The sequence below is a fragment of the Ornithorhynchus anatinus genome, chromosome 17 (assembly GCF_004115215.2).
Source record: "Ornithorhynchus anatinus isolate Pmale09 chromosome 17, mOrnAna1.pri.v4, whole genome shotgun sequence".
Classification (NCBI taxonomy): Eukaryota; Metazoa; Chordata; class Mammalia; order Monotremata; family Ornithorhynchidae; genus Ornithorhynchus; species Ornithorhynchus anatinus.
This window is the reverse complement of record NC_041744.1, coordinates 1,377,203-1,395,463: the sequence shown is the minus strand read 5'-3', so window position 1 is coordinate 1,395,463 and position 18,261 is coordinate 1,377,203. Positions and strand designations below refer to the sequence as shown.

At 59.5% G+C, this 18,261-nt stretch overlaps 1 protein-coding gene across 1 annotated transcript; it reads right to left on the bottom strand.

Annotated features, from left to right (window-relative positions):
- Positions 1–5,896: 5,896 nt before the first annotated feature.
- Positions 5,897–18,261, bottom strand: DHX33 (DEAH-box helicase 33). Its single transcript, XM_029082666.2, has 12 exons — positions 17,960–18,261; positions 13,724–13,884; positions 12,744–12,971; positions 12,376–12,546; positions 11,836–12,021; positions 11,594–11,705; positions 10,981–11,140; positions 10,735–10,823; positions 9,859–9,986; positions 8,602–8,805; positions 7,969–8,055; positions 5,897–7,814 (listed from the first exon to the last, which is right to left on the bottom strand). Exons 1-12 carry the CDS (start codon positions 18,162–18,164, stop codon positions 7,506–7,508), a joined length of 2,040 nt encoding a protein of 679 aa, XP_028938499.1. The 5' UTR covers positions 18,165–18,261; the 3' UTR covers positions 5,897–7,505.

Sequence of the window (18,261 nt, the reverse complement as noted above, 5' to 3'; positions counted from 1 at the left end):
ATAATGTTGGTGTTTGTGAAGCGCTTACTAGGTGCGCAGCACTGTTCGAAGCGCTGGGGGAGATCCGAGGTCAGCAGCTGGGCCCACGGGGGGGCTCCCGGTCTTCACCCCCGTTTTCCAGATGAGGTCACTGAGGCCCGGAAAATAATAATAATGTTGGTGTTTGTGAAGCGCTTATTAGGTGCGGAGCACTGTTCGAAGCGCTGGGGGAGATCCAGGGTCATCAGGTGGTCCCACAGGGGGCTCCCGGTCTTCACCCCCGTTTTCCAGATGAGGTCACTGAGGCACGGAAGATAATAATAATAATAATGTTGGTGTTTGTTAAGCACTTACTAGGTGCGGAGCACTGTTCTAAGCGCAGGGGGAGATACAGGGTCATCAGATTGTCCCACGTGGGGCTCACAGTTAATCCCCATTTTACAGATGAGGTCACTGAGGCCCGGAGAATAATAATAATGTTGGTATTTGTGAAGCGCTTTCTAGGTGCAGAGCACTGTTCTAAACGCTGGGGGAGAGACAGGGTCATCAGATGGTCCCACGTGAGGCTCACAATCTAGATGAGGGAACTGAGGCCCAGAGAAGTGAAGTGACTTGCCCACAGTCACCCAGCTGACAAGTGGCAAAGCCAGAATTCGAACCCATGACCTCTGACTCCCAAGCCCGGGCTTTTTCCGGAAAGGGAGGGGCTGAGTCTGGGAAGGCCTCCTGGAGGAGGTGAGCTCTCAGGAGGGCTTTCAGAGGGGGAAGAGAGTTAGTTTGGTGGATGTGAGGAGGAAGGGCCTTCCAGGTCAGTGGCGGGACGAGGGCCGGGGGTCGACGGGGGCGGGGGGGACGGGCGCAAACGAGGCCCAGTGCTTAGGTCAACAGCAGCAGAGGAGCGGAGTGTGCGGGTTAGGATGGGGAAGGAGAAAAGGCAGGTGAGGTGGGAGGGGGCAAGGGCATGCACAGCTCGGAAACCCTTCTCGTCTTGTAGGATGAACCGAGAGCGTTAAGGCGACGCCAGATCCCCCCCCCAATCGTCTTTAATAATAATGGTGGTATTTGTTAAGCGCTTACTATGTGCAAAGCACTGTTCTAAGCGCTGGGGGGATACAAGGTGATCAGGATGTCCCACGTGGGGCTCACAGTTTTAATCCCCATTTTACCCGAGGGAATTGAGGCACAGAGAAGTTAAGTGACTTGCCCAAAGTCACCCAGCCGGGTCTTTAGTCGGCGCTCACTGGCTGCAGAGCACCGGGCCGAGCGCTCCTCTGGGCCCTCGGATCAGGGAGCCCCGCACGTGGGGATCGAGCCCGGGCCTCGGAGGCACAAGGCCCTGGGTTCTAATCCCGGCTCCGCCACTCGTCTGCCCTGGGACCTTGGGCAAATCGCTTCGCTTCTGCGGGCCTCGGTTATCTCATCCGGAAAATGGGGATTGAGACCGTGAGCCCCACGGGGGACAGGGGCTGCGTCCGACCTGATTTGCTTATAGTCCCCCTTCCCCCGGCAATTAGTACAGTGTCTGGCCCATAGTAAGCGCTTAACAAATAGGACAAGTATTGTTATTATTTGCCCCAACCCTGCACGCTTATGTACACATCTTTAAATCATATAGTGTGAGTTGATTATTGATATTAACCTCTGTCTTCCCCAGGAGATTGAAAGCTTGTTTCTGGCAAGGAACCTGTCTGCTATGTCGTACCGTACTCTCCCAAGCACTTATCACAGTGCGTTCGATCAATCAATGGTATTTATTGAGCACTTGTATTATTGCAGAGCACTGCACTCAGCGACTGGGAGTACGATACGACAGAATTAGCAGGCCGGGCTCCCGTCCGTAACGATCCTACGGTCTCGAAGGGGAGGCACCCATTAATATAAGTCGTTTATAATGCATAATTTAAAGATATGTAGCTAAATAATTTAGGGTGGGGCGAAGATCAAAAATATCCAAAGGGCACAGATCCAACTGCATAGACGATACAGAAAGGAGAATCAACTGGGGAACAGAGGGCTTAATTGGGGAAGGCCTCTCAGAGGAGATGGGGCCTTAATAATGCTGCACATAGTATGCACGCGATCAATGCAGTTGATATATATTCAAATAATATATAATTAAATAATATCAGCAATCATATGTAATTAAATGTATGTTAAATGTAAAAATTTATATGTATAAAATACAATCAATAAATCTGTATAATCACAGATATGCACATGAATGAAAAAGCGGCATGGCCTAGTGAATAGAGCACAGGGCTGGGATGGGGAAGTCATAATAATAATAATAATAATAATGTTGGTATTTGTTAAGCGCTTACTATGTGCAGAGCACTGTTCTAAGCGCTGGGGTAGACACAGGGCAATCGGGTTGTCCCACGTGAGGCTCACAGTTAATCCCCATTTTACAGATGAGGGAACTGAGGCCCAGAGAAGTGAAGTGACTTGCCCACAGTCACACAGCTGACAAGTGGCAGAGGCAGGATTCGAACCCCTGACCTCTTGACTCCCAAGCCCAGGCTCTTTCCACTGAGCCACGCTGCATGGGTTCTAATCCTGACAACCCCCACTTGCCTGCTGGGTGACCTGGGCCAAGTCATTTCTCTGGGCTTCACTTCCCTCATCTTCAAAATGGGGATTAAGATTGTGAGGCCTATGCGGGACAGGAACCGTGACCAGCCCCATTATCTTGTACCTACCCCAGTGCTTAGAACAGTGCCGGGCACATAGTAAGCATTTAACAAACACCACAATAATGATAATAATGATTATTATAAATGCTGAGAGCTCTGAGGTGAATATCCAGTTCCCCAAAGGTGTAAATTCAGGCGCATCGATGACACGCACAACAAGTGGGGGAAAAGAGGGCTTAATGGCGAAAGGTCTCAAATGACATCGGGGCCGAAGCGCTCGGTCTGGGCCGGTGGCTTAGTGGCAAGAACCCGGGCTTGGGAGTCAGAGGTCGTGAGTTCTAATCCCGCTCTGCCCCTTGTCAGCTGTGTGACTGTGGGCAAGTCACTCCACTTCTCTGGGCCTCAGTGACCTCATCTGTAAAATGGGGATTAAGGCTGGGAGCCCCACATGGAACGACCTCATAAACTTGAGTCTATCCCAGGGCTTAGAACAGTGTTTGGCACATAGTAAGCGCTTAACGAATACCATCGTTAGCATTATTATTCGGTCGGGGTCAGGCCTGGAACCGACTTGGGCGGGGGTGGGGAAACAAAGCAGGAGTTGCGCCTGCGCAGCGGGGCGCGCGTCCTGGCGAACTACCAGCCCCAGAAGGCTGTGCGGGACGCATGCGCGGCAAGCCGCGAGTCCTGGCGAACTACCAACCCCAGAAGGCTGTGCGGGACGCGGGACGCATGCGCGGCAAGCCGCGAGTCCTGGCGAACTACCAACCCCAGAAGGCTGTGCGGGACGTGGGACGCATGCGCGGCAAGCCGCGAGTCCTGGCGAACTACCAACCCCAGAAGGCTGTGCGGGACACGGGACGCATGCGCAGGGCCACTGTTAAGCCTCCACCTATTTGAAGAGTTTTTTCCTTTCTGGCCCAGTGCGGGACAGGCTCGGCCGGTCACCTGAATAATAATAAGAATGATGTTGGTATTTGTTAAGCGCTTACTATGTGCAGAGCACTGTTCCAAGCACTGGGGTAGATACAGGGTCATCAGGTTGTCCCATGTGAGGCTCACGGTTTTAATCCCCATTTTACAGTTGAGGGAACCGAGGCACAGAGAAGTGAAGTGACTTGCCCACAGTCACACAGCTGCCAAGGGGCAGAGCCGGGATTTGAACCCATGACCTCTGACTCCCAAGCCCGGGCTCTTTCCACTGAGCCACGCTGAAGCCCTGCACTTGGCCAGGCTTTCATTCAATCGTATTTATTGAGCGCTTGCTCTGTGCAGAGCACTGTGCTAAGCGCCTGGAATGTACAATTCAGCAATAGAGACAATCCCTGCCAGGGGATCAAACATTCACGCCACTTGGGCCCCAGCTCCAGGGTCTGGGGCAGCCTCACTGCCATCTTATCAGGGCCCCTGGGGACACACGAGCATTGAATCATCATCATCATAATCAATTAACAATAATATTTTAAGCGTTTACCGTGTGCCAAGCATTGCACTAAATGCTGGGATGGATACAAGCAAATGGGGTTGGATACAGTCCCTGTCCCACAGAGAGAAGCAGTGTGGCTCCGTGGAAAGAGCCCGGGCTTTGGAGTCAGAGATCATGGGTTCGACTCCCGGCTCTGCCGCTCGGCAGCTGTGTGACTGTGGGCGAGTCACTTCACTTCTCTGGGCCTCGGTTACCTCATCTGTAAAATGGGGATTAACTGGGAGCCTCACGTGGGACCACCTGATTCCCTTGGGTCTTCCCCAGCGCTTAGAACAGTGCTCTGCACATAGTAAGCGCTTAACGAATCCCCACATTATTATTATTCATCCCCATTTTACAGATGAGGTCACTGAGGACCGGAGAGGTGAAGCGATTCACCCAAGAGGACACAGAATAACGGTACTTCTTACACGCTGACCAGGTATCAGGCGCTCTTCTAAGGGCATAAGTAGCAGAGCCGGGATTAGAGCCCAGATCCCCTTTCCTCTGTGCCGACCGCCTTTCACTGTCCCTGCTCTCAGATATATATATATTTTTAATGCTATCTGTTAAGCTCTTACTCTATGCCAGGCACTGTTCTAAGTCCTGGGTTAGATACAAGCTAATCAGGTTGGACACAGTCCCTGTTCGCCGTGGGGCTTCCAGTCATAATCCCCATTTTACAGATGAGGTCGCTGAGGCCAAGACGTTAATGACTCGCCCAAGGCCACAAAGCAGATGGAGCCAGAAACAGCACCTTAGGTCCTTCCAACTCCCGCACCTCGGCTCTGTCCACTGGTCAACACTGCTCCTCTACCGAGCACTCACTGTGCGCGGTCACTGGACTGAGAGAGTATGATTAGACTGGAAGCCCCGTCATGGGGCAGGGATTGTCTCTATCTCTTGCCAAATTGCCCATTCCAAGCGCTTAGTACAGTGCTCTGCACATAGTAAGGGCTCAATAAATACGACGAATGAATAATACCACAGAGTTGGTGGATACATTCCCTGCCCACGAGCTTCAGGTCTGTCATCCGTAAAATGGGGTAAAAAATACATGTCCTCCCTCCTGTTTAGGCTGTTGAGTCCTGGGTGGGGTAGGGACTGGGTCTGACTTGATCGTATGGCAGTCCCCGGCATTTAGCAGGTAGTTGGCATTTAATAAACACCATGTTTGTCGATGTTTAAGCACACCCTCCTGAACGCCAAATACTTGTTTTGTTGTCTGTCTCCCCCCTTTAGACTGTGAGCCCGGCGTTGGGCAGGGACGGTCTCTTATCTGTTGCCGAATTGTACATTCCAAGCGCTTAGTAAGTACTCTGCACAGTGTGAGCGCTCAATAAATACGAAGGAATGAATGAATGAAATACGCAAGATTGAGGGGAGGGCGACGAGGAACAGCGTGGCTCCGTGGAAAGAGCCCGGGCTTGGGAGTCGGAGGTCGTGGGTTCGAATTCCAGCTCCGCCGCTTGTCAGCTGGGTGACTATGGGCGAGTCGCTTCACTTCTCTGGGCCTCAGTGACCTCATCTGGAAAATGGGGATGAAGACCGTGAGCCTCACGAGGGACAACCTGATGACCCCGTATCTCTCCCAGCGCTTAGAACGGTGCTCTGCACGTAGTAAGCGCTTAACAAATACCCACATTATTATTATCCCGGGGTCTCTAAGTGGCGTGGGGAGAGGGGGGCCCCCGAGCCCATGCGGTATTAGTGCAGGGAACAGGGGGCGTCCATCAGGGAAGGCCTCCCGGAAGCGGTAACTGGCGGGGTTGTTCCCCTCCCGCCCGGCCCCGCAACACAGATATCACTCCAACACGGATCAGAGACCGAACGAAATGTGCTTTACTGCCTTTTTCTGCAGCTGGGGTGTTTCCACACAGAAACAGAAGGAAGGGGGGCGGACAGGCTTGTGCGGAGGGCTGGGGTGAGGGGGCCTCACCACCCCCAGGGCCCAGCTGGGCCAGAAACAGTCCCCGGGTCTGGGGTATCAAGGCCGTCGGAGGAGTTAGGAAAGCACGGTCTAAAAAGAAAGTGAAACTTGAGGGGCTCTCTCCCCACGACTCATACAAATCGCCAGTCTGTCGTTATAAATGGTGTCAGAGGGGGCTTTCCCCATCTGAATTCTTCCCTGAGCAGCTTGGATAAAAATTCTCAAGTGTTCTTAAGAGCACACACTGGAAAATGGACAGCACCGGACTGCACCTCCAGCACGACGGCCCGGTGAAGGGGGCTTCTGCACGCCCCGACAAACATCGGGAGAGACCCTGTTGCCCTTTTCCTCCCTCTAGAAACACCTTTCCCACATGGGGAGGGGGAGGCGGAGGCAGAGGCAGATACGAGCGACACTTTGGGCGAGGTGAACGGCAGAGCCCACGGGCATGGGCCCCAATCAGCCCGAGCGGGGAAGCTGATGCGCTCTCTACCCGGGCCGGCCGGCCGGCCGGCACACGCTGCCTCGCTGGCACGAGCCGTCGCGACGCACGCCCACGACCCCGTCTCTGCCTTCGGACCCGTACCCGCCGGCGGGGCAGGATCCCAGAGACTCTGGTCCAGGAGGGGAGGCGACCCACGCCCTCCCGGCCGACACCCCGGGCCCACGCTATCCAGCAGGAGCTCACCGTCACCCCAGCTGGACGCCCCGGGCCCCCGGCCGGCACTCGGTAACAGTACTCGGCCCACAGACGGCACTCTGCCCACACCGCTGCCCGGCCCGATCCCGGACACGCTCCACACGGCTGCTGGCCGCTGGTAGGCCCGGACGGCCGGGAGTCTCGGCGGCGGGGGCTTTACTAACGGGCCCGCCGCTCTTCCTGAGGGGCAACCGGTCCTCCAGAGCCCGCTGTAAACTAGGATCCGATGGTGCCCGGTTCCTGGACGAGGCTTTCAGCAGTTAGTCTGGAATGCCTGGTCGGCCCCCTTGGGGAGCAAGGAGTGGTCACTGGGCTCGGCTCCTCTGGGGGCCCGGAAAGCCCGGGTGGCCCCCCAGCAGCCCCCTGCACACTAGGCTGAGGGAACCGACTGATGGGGGGTGGGTGGGAGACGGGGGAGCCGATGTCCCCTCCCCGGACGGCTGCGGGGCCGCCGGTGGGCCGTGGTGAGACCCCCCCCGCCCCCGGGGAGGTCACAGCCATCAGCACCCCTTCCTAAAGACGCCCCAAGAGTCCATTCTTCCCGTTTCCTGGAGCAGAAACTTTCAGAGGAAACGCACTCCTGAGCAGCCCGCTGAATCCAGGCGATCCCCGGCAGGCATCGCCAGCCACCGCGCACATTCGCTCTTACCGCGCCCCTCCCCAGCACCACGACAGGATCCCTGCGCACGCCCGGCTCCTCCTGGGCAGTTCTGAGGCGGGGGAGGCCGAGGGGTGGGGTGGGGGGTCCCGGCGACAGGCGGGCCCTCCGGCCCCGCCAGCCGGCCCCGCCCCCGGGGGTCAGTTCCGGGCGGCCCGCAGCTTCCTGCGGAAGTACTCGGGGGCGGCGTCGTACAGCCAGTCGGCGTCCACGACGCACAGGTCCCGCATGTAGCAGCGGTTGGTGTGGAGCAGCGTGTTGTAGGTGACGCAGGCCGGCTTGCAGTGGAACAGGACGGAGGAGGGGTGGATGGCCACGGGCTGGTGCGAGTCCACCGTGGCGTAGGTGCCGTCCGGCTGCAGCTCGGCCGCGTGCATGAAGAGGCTGTGGGCCAGGCACCGGCGGACGTTCCCGGTGTCCCCGCGACACGACTCCAGGGGCATGGAGAGCTGGGCGGGCGGGAGACGGATCAGACGGGCGGAGGGCCCGACAGCCCCCCGATCTCGGGGCGGACTGACCCCGGCCGGGTCGCCGGCGGAGAGGAGGAGGGGGAGGAAGGGGAGGAAGGGGAGGAGGGAGGAGCCGCCCCCACGCCCCCGTTACCTTGACGCAGATGTCCCGGAGCTGGGTTCGGACTTCGGCCGCCAGCGACACGTTCTTGCCGTTGACGAAGTTCTCTTTGCACCATTCCTGCCGAGAGACCAGAGGGGTCAGCCGGACCCCCGTCCCCACCCCCCGGATTACCACATATTTATCTCAAAAATCCTTGATTCATGCACATTTATCTCAATAAATATGTTTAACCCAGTCATTGGGCTGGTCACACAGCTTTCTGGATCTGGAAGTAGGAATAATTTTCTCAATTTTTTCCTCCAGATGGATTAACTAGGATTTTTCAAGCTGATTTTCAGCTTTCTTCCTTCCTGTACGGCCCCGATATCTTAAATTTCACTCCAAACAAGTCAAGATCCCCATCCCCGCCACGAGGAGACGGAGGCCGGAGCCTCCCACCGGAGAGCGCGGGCGGCTCTGATTCCCGCCACCACAGACGCTCCTGGTGGGTGGGGGGCGGGTCGCTCTGTGTCACGCTCGCAGCGCCCGGCGCCCGGGCGGCAACCGACAAATACCTTCAACTCCTACGAGGGAAACTCACTGAGCCGCAAGAGCTTTTGAGGAGGAGGGAGAGGGGGGGTTGGAGGCGGCGGGGGGAGGAGAGCGTGGCGGCCCGCCGGGTACCTTGCTGCCCCCCACGCTTTTGAAGGTCCGGTACACGTTGAGCAGGGTGATGTGGTCGCCCTCGCTGGAAATGAACTTCCTGCGGACGGCCTGCACCTCGTCCCGCCGGGCCGGAGGGTTGTAGAGGATGCTGTCCACGGCCAGCAGGGAGATGATGGTCAGGATCTCTTCTGTGCAGTGGAATTTGGGGGACAGGAGGATGGTCTGCGGAGCCCAGGGGGTAGGGAGGGGCAGGGAGAGATAGAGACGCTTTAGATGATGCTATCTGTTAGGCGCTTACCGCGTGCCAAGCGCCGTTCCAAGCCCTGAGGGAGACACAAGGTAATCGGGTCGTCCCGTGTGGGGCTCACGGTCTTCATCCCCATTTTGCAGATGGGGTAACTGAGCCACAGAGAAGTTAAGAGGCTCGCCCCAAGTCACAGAGGAGGCAAGTGACGGAACCGTGATTAGAACCCACGTCCTCTGACTCCCCGGCCCGTGCTCTCGCCACACTAAGCCACGCTGCTTCTTTAGACCGACCTCTTCCCAACGCAGCACCTTCGGCTAGGGCTAACATCGTCGTCCCTCCCTCCCGCAGGGAATCTATATATATATATATTTGTGAATTTATTTATATTAATGTCTATTCCCCCCACCCCAGACTATAAACTCATTACAGGCAGGGAACGTATCTGCTAATTCTACTGTATTGTACTATCCCGGGCTCTTAGTACGGTGCTCTGCGCATAGTAAACGCTCAATTAATGGCTGATTGACTCATTCATTCATTCAATCGTATTTACTGAGCACTTACTGTGTGCAGAGCACTGTACTGAGCACTGGGGAGAGTACGATAAACAATCACATTCCCCACCCACAACGAGCTTACAGTCTAGAGTGACTGACGGGGGCGTTGGTGGTGGTGGATGTGACCACTCGGCTTTCAGGTGGACCCCATCAGGGACGCGTGAGCTGAACGATGGGGGACGTGGGAACGCCGAGCCTCGGGGGGGGGGGGGGGGGGGGGCGCGAGGGCCAGAGGGGACCGTTAGGGGCGGCCGGCCGGAGGGCACAGAATGGACGCCGGGCTGAGAGCGGAGGGTCCGTCGGGGCAGGGGACGGGTCACCCTGCTGTCCTGTACTTGCCGAGAGTCTAGGGCGGTGCCCTGCGCCAAAGAGGTGCTCGATAAATACTGTCGCCGCTGCTGCTAAGATTCCCTCCCTCCCAGGGCGAGCACACACCACACACCAGCCCGGCCGCCGCGCCCAACCGTTTACCTTGGCAAACCTGGGCTCCAGGGGAAAGGCTGCCATCTTCCTCCCGATCGGGGTCAGGGTCAGCTGCTCATCCTTCCGGTCAAGCGCACCCAGCAGGTCCAGCTGGTCGACGGCCGCCTGAATGTGATCTCAAAACCCGGGAGCCCCGACGTGAGCCCCGACGAGGGGAGGCGGGGGTCGGTCTCACGGGGCTAAATCGCTCCCGGGGCCGATCCTCATCTACGCCGCGGCCCCGGGTCTCCCCGCCCTGTCTTGGTCTCTGAAACCGCGGGCAACCGGGACCGGGGCCCCAAAGTGTCCAGGAATCCCAGCCGTTGGATGACTTCCTCGAGGGCTCGGCATAGCATCGCTTGCCCCGTGGGTGGCGTCTCTCACCTCTCTGATCTCCTGCCACAACCCGGCCCGCACGCTTTGCTCCTCTAACGCCAATCTGCTCTGTCCCTCGATTTCGTCTGTTTCACTGCCGGTCCCTCGCCCACGCCCCGACTCTGGCCTGGAACTCCCTTCCTCCTTCACACGCAACAGACTGCCGCTCTCCGCCCGTTCCGAGCCTTCTGAAAACTCACATCTCCTCCAAGAGGCCTTCCCCGACCAAGCCCCTCTATTCCCCTCCCTTCCGTATCACCCTGGCACTCAGATCTGACCCAGTTAAAGCCCTTGACATTCACCCTGCCCTCTCCCCACCGGCACTTCAGGACACAGCCATAATTTACTTGTATTAACGTCTGTCTCCCCCAACAGACCGTGTGCTCCTCGTGGGCGGGGAATGTGTCCGCCAACTCTGTCGTACTGGACTCTCCCGGGCGCTCAGCACGATGCGCAAGGAAAGGGCTCGATCGATACCGCTGACGGAAACCTCCCCTCCCGCCGGCTCACCTGGGGACGGCTTCGACATGAAATCGAAGGTGAGGACGTTGGGGATCCTCAGGGCGAGGAGCTGCAGCACCACGCTAGCCAGGTTACACCTACCGGGGTTGGGGGGAAAAAGAGGGAGGAGGGGGGAAGGAGAAGGGAGGAGGGGGAGAGAGAGGGGCATCGTCAGCCGGAGTCCCTCCGATCGCCGAGGCAGGAGAAGGGAGGATCCCCGCGGACGGGAACCGGACAGGAGAGGGGAGGCCTGACCTCTGGATCTCCGGGACGGTCATCTTGTCGAACTTCTCGAACTCCTCCTCCGTGTAGAGCCGGTAGCAGGAGCCACTGTCTTCCCGGCCCGCCCGCCCCGTCCGCTGCCAGGCCTGGGCCTTGGACACCCGCTGCACCGCCAGCACCTCGAGGCCGCTGTCTGCGGGGGGGAGGGATGGCCGCGGTCGGGTCGGCGGCGGGGCTTCTGCCCCGAGGCCTCACGGAAAAAAACCCCCAGCACGCCGAGGAGCCAGCGGCCTCGGGAGGCTCAGAGGGGCCGCGGTCCTCCATCCCAGGGGTCGCCTGGGCACCGGCTCCCATCCGCCCACAGGCCGGGCTCAGGGGGGCGGCCCCGGCTGATCGTGCCCCCTTGGATCAGCAGGCTGGAGGCCTGGAGGTTCAACCCCGAACCCCGTTCCCAACACTTCGCACCCACACCCCCTCCCACCCTGTCCCCTGCTGGGCTCGGGCCCTGCGGCAGCCACGGCTGAGCAGGACAGCTTCGGGATGACCCCCGCCCTCGGACCTCGGGCTGAGGCCCCGCGGGCGGGACCAGGGCGGGTGCGGGGAGGGCCGCCCGGGGCTGAAATCTGCAGCCCCCGCGAGCTCTCACCGGGGTTGTACTTCCTGGCTTTCACCATGCCCGTGTCGATCACGAATTTGATTCCGGCGATGGTGATGGAGGTTTCGGCGACGTTGGTGGAGATGATCACTTTGCGGGAGCCCTGGAGGGGGAAGGAAGCCGGCGTCGGCGAGGGCGGCGGGAAGGGCCCAGAGGAGGCGGCCCCGGCCGCGCCGGCAAACCACGGCGGGGGGCCGGGGGGACCGGGTGCGGCCAGCCCGACCTCGGCTCACCTTTGGGGCCCCCTGGAAGACCCGCAGCTGCTGCGAGTAGGGAAGGGAGGCGTACAGGGGCAGCACCACCATCGGCGGGCAGCCGTCGGGAAGCTGCTTGGCGATGTCTCGGCAGGTTTTGCTCATGGCCTCGATCTCCTCCTGGCCCGTCAGGAAGACCAGGATGTCCTGGGAGGAGGGGGCCTCCTGGGAGCGAGATGGGGAAAGAGCACGGAGCAGTCAGACCGGGCGCTCCTCTGGGGGTCCGGAACCAGCGGTAGCCTACGTCTGCGTGGTCTTGGGCACAAGCTCCCGGGAATTTAGGTAATTCCGGAGGGCGTCCCCGGGACCGGATGCTTCCTCTCAGGCCACGACATCCCAGGTGACCCGTCCACTGGCTCCCTGCGGTGAGCCGGGGCAGGCTTCCCTTTAGGGTGCGGGATAGACCCGGCAAAATCCAACACTGCCATTCGCCCCAAGGGTGACGCCTTCCGTATTGGGGGGCTTCTGGTCCCAGAACCCCTCGGGCCCGTGTGAGGGGCCGGGGTCGGGCCCGTGTACCTGGTGAATCTGGAAGACGGAGACCAGGGCCGCCTGGAGGTAGTCACTCTGGGGCTGCTTGGTGTAGAAGATCTGGATGGGGTGCTGCCGGCCTTCCAGGTAGAGGACGGGGGCGCCGCCGAAATACTGGGAGAACTGGTCCACGTCCATGGTGGCCGACATGACGATCACCTGCGGACGCCGGGTGGAGCGTTAGGACCTTCCCCCGGCCCAGAACGCTTCCCCCTTCCGGACCGAAGGGGCCCGAGCACCGGGGTGGCCGCGGGACCGGCCGGCCGGACCCAGTCCCCGTCCCGCCGGGGCTCCGGGTTCGGGGGGAGAGCGGGTGCGGGGTCGCCCGGCCCAAGCGCCGCCCCGCGGGGGCTGACCTTCAGGGGCGGCTTGCCCAGCTCCTTCCGCTTCTTCTGCGCAGCCTTGACCACCCCGAAGAGCACGTCGGTGTGGACGGTGCGCTCGTGGGCCTCGTCCAGGATGACGCAGCTGTACCTGCGCAGCAGCGGGTCGGCCACGGCCTCGCGCAGCAGCATCCCGTCCGTCAGGAACTTGATCCGCGTCGCCTCCGACGTCACGTCGTCGAAGCGCACCGTGTAGCCCACCTGAGGGGGTGAGGGCGACAGACCGCCCCGGCCCACCAGCCCGTCAGTCGGGCGGTAGTCCGGCGGGGCCGGGCCCGCCGCCCCAACGGCGACGAGGGGCGCCGGGGCGCTTCCAACCCACCCCCGCCCGCCCATCAGCCCTCCCCGCCGGCCCTCTTGGCCGGACGCTGTCGGACGGGGTGGCTGAGGCAGAAGACCCTGCCCTCGAGACGAGAGCACAGAATCCCAACCGTCCACTTAGGGATGGTAGCGAAGGTTAAAAGCCATCCCTCGTTGGCTGGGGCAGGAGGAGGAGGTCAGCACTGGGACCGGGAGGAGATCAGTCCATCGATGAAGTTTACTGAGTGCTTACCGTACGCAGAACACTGTCGTGAACTCTTTCGGGAGGACAATACAAGAGTCGGTAAGGGCGATCCCTGCCTACAGGGAACCTCCGGTCTACGGGAGGTGGAAACGAGACGTGCGAGTGGCGTGGGCTTTTGAAGCAGTCACCACGCAGTGGGACCGATCGCACGCTTCCTATGTACCGAGCGCCGGGACAGCTCTCAGAGGGGAAACCGGCCCCGGCCCCTACAGAGCTCACCGTCTGAGAGAGGGGGAGAGCGAGCCGTCGGGCCTCATTTTACAGATGAGGAAACCGTGGCCCAGACCAGGATCCGCTGCCTCCCCTTCACTCCCCGCGTCGGGTCGAGACACCGGCCCCTTGCCGCCCCCGACCTCTCTGAGACGGTTTCGGGCCGAAAGCTACGTACCAGGTTCCCCAGCCTGGTCCTCTTCTCCTCCGAGACCCTGGTGGCCAGGGAGATGGCGGCCACGCGGCGCGGCTGGGTCACGGCAATGACGCCCTGACGCCCGATGCCGGCTTCGTACAGGTACTGTGGGAGCTGTGTCGTCTTCCCGGAGCCCGTCTCTCCTGCAGGGCCAGAGGAAGGAGAGTAATAACGGCCACGGTGGTGTTCGTCCAGCGCTTATTCTGCGCCGAGCACCGGGCTGAATGCTGCGGTAGATACAAGCCTACAGGGACCCAGTCCCTGTCTCACACGGGGCTCACGGTCTAAGGGGGAAGGAGATCCAGCAGGGTCAGTGGCGGAGTCGGGATTAGAACCCAGGTCTCCGATTCCCAGGCCGCAGCACTGGAGCTGCCCCCGCAGAGATGCCCCGGCCCGCCCCGAAGCGGACGGTCGCTTCGCGACCCGGGCCTTTTGGGCGAAGCGAGAGGTCAATCGACCGTACTGACTGCGGGCAGGGCACCGAGCTAAGCGTGGGGAAGCATCCGCTAGTTCGTAGACACGACCCCCGCCCTCAAGCGGCTTACAGTCCAGCCGGGGGAAAGAGACGTTAAAATCACGGGCAGGAGGAAGGGGGAAAGCGGGACACGGACATGAGGTGACGCGGAAGCGATGGGGCAGGTAAGGTGACACAGAAGTGCCTCAGGAGGTTACGGACACGCCAGGGGTCAGGCTGCGATTGGGAAGGACGTGCTGGGGGGGAGAAGAGAGATTAATCTGGGAAGGCCTCCTGAAGGAGGTGGGATCTCAGGAAGGTTCGGAGGCAGCAAGCCAAGGACGCTACTCGGCCCCTATGCCCTGCCCAAAATATCCACCTAGCTCCAACTCGCCACCAGACCCTCTCCGACAGGGGACACTACCGACGGTTCACATTTAAACCACTTTTCCCTAGATGGAAAACCACTCGGGGGGAGCCCGGGGGCAATGGCCGAAGGTCCTGGCCTCTTCCGGGTGGGCTTCCGTCCACGCGCTCTCCACGCGCATGGGAGCAGTGAACTCTACCAAGGGAGAGGAAGACCCCGCTTGGGCTCGTTGCGGGCAGGGAACCGAATCTCTCATAGCGTTCTCTCCCGGGGCCTTACTACAGTGCTCTGCACAGGGCAAGCGCTCAATAGATACCATCGGTTAACCGACTGATTGGGCACGATTAGCGTGGCTGAGAGCGTCTGGGGCTCCGGCCCGTGAGGCTCCGGAGCAGAAATCAGTCGGTTTAAGCATTAACATTTCCCCCGAAGGTTCCCCTTCGTTCTCCCTCAATACCAACGCCGCAAATAGTAATAATAATAATACTGTGATATTTTTTCAGCGCTTTCTATGGGCCAATACTGAGCATCGGGAGAGACACAAGATCATCAGGAGGGACCGTCCTAACTAGGAGGAAGTTGGATAAGACTCGGAAGCGCGTTTTACAGATTACAGGTCGGAGAGCGCGGGGGGCTGAGCTCCACGGCGCTTGACATAAAGGAAGGGGGTTAACAACTGCACAATGACGGTGGTTATCATCACAGTGTGGGTTGTGTCGGCTGCGGGGGAGCCTCCCCACACCCAGCCAGGCCGAGGCCCAGGAGCAGTGGAGCTTTGCAGGTGGAAGGGGTGGAAACTTCGCTTTCAGGCCCAGTCGGATGCACTCAGGGGCCGCTTTCGAGTCAAGGTGGGGAGAGAGTGCCTGCAGACAGACGCCAAGGCCCCGATAAAATATAAAATGGATCCGGCTCTCCCGGCCTCTATCCCTCAAGGGGATCTAATGATGTTGGTATTTGTTAAGCGCTTACTACGTGCAGGGCACCGTTCTAAGCGCTGGGGTAGACACAAGGGAATCGCGTTGTCCCACGTGGGGCTCACAGTCTTCATCCCCATTTTACAGATGGGGTAACTGAGGCTCAGAGAAGTTAAGTGACTTGCCCACAGTCACACAGCTGACAAGTGGCAGAGCTGGGATTTGAACTCATGATCTCTGACTCCAAAATCAGATCTGTAAAATGGGGATTAATTATGAGCCTCACGTGGGACAACTTGATTCCCCTGTATCTACCCCAGGGCTTAGAACAGTGCTCTGCACATAGTAAGCGCTTAACAAATACCAACATTAAAAAAAATAAATCAATGGTGGTATTTGTTAAGCGCTTCCTATGTGCAGAGCACTGTTCTACGCACTGGGGGATACAAGGTAATCAGGTGGTCCCACGTGGGGCTCACAGTTTTAATCCCCATTTTACAGATGAGGTAACTGAGGCACAGAGAAGTGACTTGCCCACAGTCACCCAGCTGGCAAGTGGCGGAGCCGGGATTCGAACCCATGAACTCTGACTCCCAAGCCCGCGCTCTTTCCACCGTACCACGCTGCTTCTCTAAGATAATAATAACATTAGAATGCTGCGGGCAGATTGGCTGGGGTCTGGGTCGAGAACCTCAAATGACTTTCGGAGGACGAGTTCTGAAGCTCACATTTCATGGGAGAGAAACTGCCCCCTCTCATCACCAACTCCACTTTCCTGAGGAAGCCAGCTCCTGAGAGCTCTAACGATCTGTTCCTTCCACCGGACGACCTTCGCTTCCAGTCCAAATAATAACAATGTTGGTATTTGTTCAGCGCTCACTGTGTGCCGAGCACCGTTCTAAGCGCTGGGGGAGACACAGGGGAATCGGGTTGTCCCACGTGGGGCTCGCAGTCTTCATCCCCATTTGACAGGTGAGGTGACTGAGGCACCGAGAAGTGAAGTGACTCGCCCAAAGTCACACAGCCGACATGTGGCCGAGCAGGGATTCGAACCCATGACCTCTGACTCCAAAGCCCGTGCTCTTTCCACTGAGCCAGGGTCCAAGTGGCCGGGCGGGTCCCCGCCTGTCCCTTCCCGATCGACCGTCCAAAGGATCCTTCTGCTGCCAAAGTGAAACCGCAGCCGCTCTATTTTAAAACGAAAAACTCAACTCCGTTGTTTCACCGGGGTGAGCCGGCAGGGTCCAGAAGCTAGCCAAGGGCAGGGGCCGGCAGACAAACGTCCTTGAGGTTAGGACGGGCCCCCGCCTATCAGTCGAGCTCAATCAGCAAGGTCCCCTGCCCGTCAATCAGCCTGGGTCCCTGCCTATGGGCTCCCGCATACCTGTCAATCAGCACGTCGTCGCCCGGGGTCTGCCCGTCAATCGGCACGGGCCCCCGCCTGCCCGTCAATCGGCACGGGCTCCAGACTGCCCGTCAGTCGGCACGGGCTCCAGACTGCCCGTCAATCAGCCCGGGCCCCCCGCCTGCCCGTCAATCGGCACGGGCTCCAGACTGCCCGTCAATCGGCACGGCCCCCCCGCCTGCCCGTCAATCGGCACGGGCTCCAGACTGCCTGTCAATCAGCACCCTCTGCCCCATCTGCCTTTACAACCTTCCACCTAGGTGGGGACCACTGATGCCACCGTGCCCCGACGCCCCATTCATTCATTCAATAGTATTTATCGAGCGCTTATTATGTGCAGAGCACTGTATTAAGCGCTTGGAATGTACAAATAGGGATAGAGACAGAGACGGTCCCTGCCCTTTGATGGGCTTACAGTCTAAAGTAGTCTTACAGTCTAGAGAAGCAGCGTGGCTCAGTGGAAAGAGCCCGGGCTTGGGAGTCGGAGCTCATGGGTTCGAATCCCGGCTCTGCCACCTGTCAGCTGGGTGACCGTGGGCGAGTCACTTCCCTTCTCTGTGCCTCAGTTCCCTCATCTGTAAAATGAGGATTAAGACCGTGAGCCTCACGGGGGGCCACCTGATGACCCTGTATCTCCCCCAACAACGCTTAGAACGGTGCTCTGCACCTAGTAAGCGCTTAACCACTACCAACGTTATTATTAAAGTGGGCAAGTGCCTTCATTTCTCTGGGCCTCAGTTTGCTCATCTGTCAAATGGGGATGAAGCCCGGGAGCCTCACGTGGGACCACCTGATGACCCTGTATCTCCCAAGCGCTTAGAACAGCGCTCTGCACCTAGTAGGCGCTTAACCACTACCAACGTTATTATTAAAGTGGGCAAGTCCCTTCCCTTCTCTGGGCCTCAGTTTGCTCATCTGTCAAATGGGGATGAAGCCCGGGAGCCTCACGTGGGACCACCTGATGACCCTGCATCTCCCCCCCGGCGCTTAGAACAGTGCTCGGCACCTAGTAATTGCTTCTGCAGTGCCAGCATTATGATTGTGGACGAATGCACGGGGGGGGTGGGGAGGGTCTCACCGATGAGGACGGCGCTGTCCAGGCCGCGGAGCTGAGCCAGCAGCGGGCCCCGGGCCTGGAAGATGGGCAGCCTCCGCCGCTGCTGCTGCTGCTGCTGCTGCTGCTGCTGCTGCTGCTGCTGCTGCTGCAGATCCGGGGCGGCGGAGCGAGCACGAGGACCGGTCCCGGTCCCGGTCCCGGTCCCGGTCCCGGGGCTGGACGGCATGGCCGCCGACGGCCAGGGCGGGAAACCCTCGTGCGCACGCGCGGCCCGGCGCGCGCCTCGGCCACCCTCAGGCGCACGCGACCCCCACCCCCCACCA

Coding starts and splice junctions, on each gene's coding strand:
- DHX33 (XM_029082666.2), bottom strand. CDS start 18,164: ATGCCGTCCAGCCCCGGGACCGGGACCGGGACCGGGACCGGGACCGGT. Junction 12,022..12,375: donor CCGTCTTCCAGATTCACCAG/GTACACGGGCCC, acceptor TCTCGCTCCCAG/GAGGCCCCCTCCTCCCAGGA. Junction 8,806..9,858: donor TGGAGCCCAGGTTTGCCAAG/GTAAACGGTTGG, acceptor TGGGCTCCGCAG/ACCATCCTCCTGTCCCCCAA.